Source organism: Olea europaea, chromosome 19 (assembly GCF_002742605.1).
Source record: "Olea europaea var. sylvestris chromosome 19, O_europaea_v1, whole genome shotgun sequence".
In the NCBI taxonomy this organism is placed as follows: Eukaryota; Viridiplantae; Streptophyta; class Magnoliopsida; order Lamiales; family Oleaceae; genus Olea; species Olea europaea.
Window position 1 is genome coordinate 9,245,888 of NC_036255.1, and position 6,057 is coordinate 9,251,944.

At 32.9% G+C, this 6,057-nt stretch overlaps 1 protein-coding gene across 3 annotated transcripts; it reads right to left on the minus strand.

The window, feature by feature from the left end:
- Positions 1-131: 131 nt before the first annotated feature.
- On the minus strand, positions 132-2,781 carry LOC111368729 (DAG protein, chloroplastic-like). Of its 3 annotated transcripts, none has more exons than XM_022990147.1 (5): positions 2,344-2,781; positions 1,026-1,123; positions 856-921; positions 579-754; positions 132-410 (listed from the first exon to the last, which is right to left on the minus strand). In XM_022990147.1, exons 1-4 carry the CDS (start codon positions 2,694-2,696, stop codon positions 585-587), a joined length of 687 nt encoding a protein of 228 aa, XP_022845915.1. In that variant the 5' UTR covers positions 2,697-2,781; the 3' UTR covers positions 132-410; positions 579-584. The 3 variants fall into 3 exon arrangements, with proteins under 3 accessions (XP_022845915.1, XP_022845916.1, XP_022845914.1); XM_022990148.1 differs by having other exon boundaries at positions 571-754; XM_022990146.1 differs by having other exon boundaries at positions 132-754.
- Positions 2,782-6,057: the final 3,276 nt, after the last annotated feature.

Here is a 6,057-nt window from a genome sequence, read left to right on the forward strand (position 1 = left end):
ATGTATGGGCACTCCTAGGATCAATATGAGATAAACTGGACTCAACACTATTACGAACGAGATTTTAGCTTATTTTTCTTGTTTATAAGGTTTAGTCATATCTATACTGTATACCAAATGCACATTTAACGTCAGCATAACCCGCATTTTACCATATCAGCTCAGTAAAAATTTGGCTACAAAACGTGTGTCAGGTAAATAGAGTGAACGAGCCCTGCTACATTACCAGGGCTCGCCACCTATCATTACTGGTAAACAAGATTAATCCAAAGTGAACTAGTCGTATGAGAAATGAGTGTCAATATCGATAACTAACAATAGGAGTCACCAACCAAAGTTTCAAAAATAAGCAGAGTTCGTTACATCCCATCTACATAAACCCTCTACCTATTCAGTGACCAATATGCCACCTGCAAACGAGCAAGCAACAATAACAACATTAATATTTTTTAACGGACCAAACACAATTAGTTCTTCCCGATATTGTCCAGTACCATAAAGTCCTCATCACCATACATGCTATAAGACGCTAATATCAACGGAATCAATCATGGAAAAAAAAATTCGCACCAACTGAACTTTCATCAAGATGTAGATTCAGGAGTCACTTCTTGTCTTGGTCTTCTTCGTTCAGCAGGAGGACCATCTCTCTGTCTCACATATGCTTTGCTCTTGTATTTTGAACTTCTAGACTGCTTTGGCTGATAAGTTGGGTATTGGCAAGGAATTATCTCTCCATTAATGTACTTGTCACCTTGGGAGAGAAAAAAAAATACAGAGTTAATATAAATGGATCACTGAAGTCACTTTACGATTTAGATCGAGATACAAAACTTGGTTGTAAAAATAAAGAACCTCCATAGTCCTTGTTCTTAACATCAATATATGAATCAGGCAGAACCCACAAAACACCTGGCAAACCTACAAATACAGAAACATCGTTCGTATATAGTTGGTCTAGAACCTGGAAACTCATAATTTTTTATGAAAGTAAAAAATGGATGTCAATTGTTGAATACAAGTACCTTTGAATTTCTCTGATGTTTCTTCAGATACAGTGCATTGAAATCCAGTGTACGTAGTCGTACTAAAAGCATACATATTCTTCTTTGCTTCTTCCATGCTACAACAGTAAGAACAGTCCATAAATGTCACACACACACATATATATATATATTGAGAAAAATGTTCAGCCCTATAAATCTTATACATCCCCACCACATACTCAAAAGGTTTTAAGAGCCAACCCTACGCATATGAAACCCCCTTCTAGAGATAATTATTATTTTTAGTAATACTTTCTCCTATCTTTGTCAAATTATAATCTCAAAAAATTGGTTCCTGATACTCCATTCCATGAAAGTATGGCGTGTTAGATTCGACAGAAATAGATAAGATTCAATAAGGTATAAGCAAAAAATAAAAGTCAGAAATTTTGTGCATTGTCTCTTCTCCCTATTAAACAGTATGGGCATTAATTACTGCAGTTTCATTATTGCTTAAATCAAGAACATAATAGTAGGATTCGTAAGGGATAATGCATCAATATCGATTCTATAATTTTCCACGGACGTAAAGGTTACATTTGGCACACGCACACCTTAAGTTGAATATTATTATTTGATTTTTCATTTAGCAGAATTTCATATCTATTATTATTTAGTCAAACCCATCCCCACGCTACACATTATGTCACATGATTTATTATGCAAATAAAGAATGAAAAAACAAAGAATGCTATTAACCTCAATCCACCATAAGACATCTACCTACTACTATCTAGAGGTGTTAAGTGGGATGAGCAGCTCACTGGCTCGGCTTGCCCTGCTAGCGGGCGAGCAACAAATTCATCGTGCGAGCCGCTCATAACCTAGCATGATTTACCTCGCCCAAGTCGCCCATTTAACACTCTTAACACTATCCATTAAACTTTATACTAAAGTGTTTTCACAATGTACCACAGCATAAAGAGGGAAAAAGGGAAGAAAATGTTCACAACTACTACCTAATGAACAACATAAAGAAATACAAATATCCAAACCCAATTGACCAAAGAAAATATAGCTATATTTCCCTGTAAGCAACAAAATTAAAGAAAATACAAAACAAATTGTTAATCAGCTCATCCAAAAGCTTCAACTATTAGGTTCATTTTTTTCCATATCAAAGTCTTAAAAGTGCACAATTTTAATAAATGGAGGTCTTTTACTCACTCTAATACTATGTTAATCATTTGTATCCAAAATCTTAAGCTCTAAAAGTGAACCTATGCGAATTCATATAAATATTTATCTTCAACACAAACCATGATCTGGAATTCCGAAAACGAAAAGAGAAACAAACCTGCCAAGAACGGTGGCAAGAGTATTGAGATAAGTCTCAATCATCTGCTCTCTGGTAGGAGCAGGGTCTTTAGGAAACTCCATGACAATAAGCCAGTGATTATAGTCACAGCCAGGTAACATTATCGTTTCCCTTTCCTCACTGCTGCTGCTTCTTTTGGAAGAGTAATTTCCATCAGTTATAGCTCTCAGTACAGGGAAAGCGGCAGTTCTCGATGGGTTTTGGTATGTTGAAGTGCAGGAAAGGAATGATATGGAGGTGGAGTGAAATGGGCAGGAGCGATAAAGATTGGTTAGGGTTTTGTGGGTGGAAGTTAGGGTTTTAGGATGGATAGAGAGGTTCAGAGTAGCCATTAGAGTGGAATTGAGGAGCTTTCAGGGGAGAAGATAAGGTTTGATTAGAGATAATTTGGTAATTGCAGAATGGTCGATTATTTTGTGTTGAAGATCATCTTATTGGACAACAAACCCATCAGCCCATTATAGGCCCGTCAAAAAATTATACATCCTCCTCTAAGAGCGATAATAGTTAGAAAAAAAAATAAAAATAAAAAAATATATAGATAGTGCAAGTGTACAAGCAGCCTTCCACCCTATACTCTTGGAGGCATAACCTGCGATTTACCTGTTGTATACTCTAAAAGGTGATGAGGAAAAGGAGGGGTGGAGACCGAGCGATATCTATCAACGGCAAATTTTTTGTGCTAATAAAGGCACCTACAAACAAAATATACTTCAAAGGCTTCGAGATCATGGCTCCATCAACCGGCGAAAACCCAGTCAATACAAATCAATCATGTGAGACAAAGAACTCTTCTGAGACTAGAAAAAGTTTGGATCTTTACATAACATCGATTTATATATATATATATATATATATAGAGGTCGAGCTTAGAGCATTATTTTTTATTCATGATTTGTTGACTATTATATTGTAGGTGCATCATTAAAGACTATAAGAAGATATTATAGCACAAGTGCACACCTCCAAACAGATAGAGAAGGCGTTTACATATAAGACCCCGGTAAAATTTAACTAAAATCTACGCTTCCATTGAAAACCGTTGACCCAATTCATCGATTTCAAAATTCATTTTTCAAATTGGCAGGGGGATGGATTGATCCCAAACCTCTGTTGTAAAAGGTAGCAACACAACAATTGAGACAAATACTTGTTAATTTATGATTACAATAGATATATTTTCTTTTTTAAAATCTCGATCTTATATATAAAGTAGATAATCCAGTAAAATATTAAAAAACTATTTATTAGTTTTTTAATTATCAAAAAGTTCTCTTATAAATTTGTTAAGAAAGATAATTTTTGCTAAGATAATTCAAATTTGTTAGGATACAAAAGTTTTTGGTTGATAATAGTTAACATCTTTGCACATGAAAAGGAATCATTGTAGATTTTATTAGAATAATATTAAGGATCTTCTAAGACATTTAAAAAAAAAAATTATTAAGAAACGATTTAAATTTTTGTTTTGTCACAAAAATAAATTTTTATACATTGAAAATTTTTAGCAATGAGACACGAGTCTAATAAGTGATCCATCAGTTTAATCATTGACTCAATGACATGGCACTTCAGCTAGATTGGTGTCCGAGTCAAATCATTCATGAAAACTTTTAAGATCCAACATCTACATAGAAAGTCGGAAGCGATGTTACCGAAGAAAAAACGAACAAGATTAGGTGGAAATTCATCATTATAAAATCAAGAAAAATGTCCTAACTTGATACATTAACCATAATTTCAGTGTCTCTTAAGATATTACTTGACTTGTAACAAGTATGTTGACACGGGACATATAGGGACCAATTAGGAAACCCTATCAATTCTTATCCCTCAACAGCCCAATTTAATGGCTAAAAAATTAGGTAGCAATAGGCTTGTTGACAGTTTGCTAATTGCAGAATATTGTAAACCAAATCTTGGAATTCCTTTTTTCCTTTTAACTGGGATTGTGTCTACATATTAAAATAGATTGTAAAAGTTTAATATTTGGCTCAAATATGATGCATCGGGGACCATCTTAGTGATAAATAATTGAGTAATGCTATTTTCATTATCATAGGCTCAAATCGCTAACCGTCACATATAATTCATGTAGAACAATTACGATAGTGAGCAGCTGCAAATAGCGTTATTTTAAATAATTGCCACATGCGAGGACTCGAGCGGATAGGTTCTCAGTTTTCTTGAGTGAATTTCATGATCTAACAGTCCATTTTCTTTATTTTCTCTGATTCATGTACCAAATTGTTGATTAAATTGTATAACCATCGACAACTGGATCAAGAAAGACGTGATCAAATACAAGGGAATGAAGACCTTCGACGAAAAATATAGGATAAAAAAGAAAAGGTGGGAAAAGTATAATCTGAGTTCATATGGCAGAAAAAGGATTTCGATCAAACCTCATCTGAATTATAGTTCAAATTCGAGTTGGTATAATTGATCTTTTTCTTCCGTTTGTTCTAGATTCAAAATTTAAAGATGTTCGAGGGCAAGTTTCGAGAACAAACACAACTTCTTTAATTATAACTTATAAGACTAGAGAGCACAAAAGACACCCAAGAATAAAGCATGTTATCAAAGTAGCACACTAGATAAGCATAGGCAACCACACTATTAATCTCTATGTGCATACGAGGCCTTGTAATCAATATATGATTATTACATTTCTGTGATCACTTTCGTATTTTTTCGACTCACCTTTAATAATTGTTAGACTTAAAAGACATTCGATACAAAAGTTAGGAAAAAAAATATGGTATATGTCCACAAAAAATTTTGGGGGAGGGGGTGGTTTCAATCTTCAATTAGCAAGATAACCAATGGAGAAAACAAAATGAAAGAGTTGGTCTAACTTACCTCTCAACTCCATTAGTCCACTTCATCCAACCTAAACAAATAACATCCTAGGCTAAACTCCTTTATAATTTGTTTAATAAATCAAACTTAATTTGCGCTGATGGACCATGTTAGGAAAATTAATATCGTATTCGTTATATTATTAGATTATATTCGTCATTGCATACTAAACATGACTGTGATTTATACCCGTTAAATATGACTAAAATCAACTCGTCTTGAAGTCATCTCATTATGATAGAATAAGGATGTTATGATCATCTATTTGCATTGTAAAATTTCGCTATTAGTTCCATTGAAAGGTGAACATGATTCAACTCGATGTGATAATTCATGCAAGATTTGAAGTGTAATATTTTATCATCATTCAGCTTCTTCAAAAAAAATAAGTTTGTTTTACAGGAAAAAGCAAGTAAATTTGAATTAATATGCCCTTCCAATTTAAATACCAGTCATTTGGTTTGATTTTTTTTTTATCTATTTAAGATGCAGTTTGGATATTAAGACATATTGGCAAAAATATTAGAATAGAATTGATGCGCTTGAAACATATATGATTGTTATATTGTTTGTGAAATATATTAAATAATTTATTAGTAAAATATTAAATATACAAGTGTAATTTAAGTAAATCCTAAAGAATTGACACTTATTTAGCCCTTGTTTGATATCTATATTGGAAAGCATGAATTTTTTAATAATAAATTTTGGAAGAATGTGTAATTAAAAAGTAAGAAAATAATTTGAATTTTACGTGAAATATATTTTATTTCGATTTGAAAATGAGTATGAGAGGCAAAAAAAAAAAAAAAAAAAAGGAAAACAAATTGT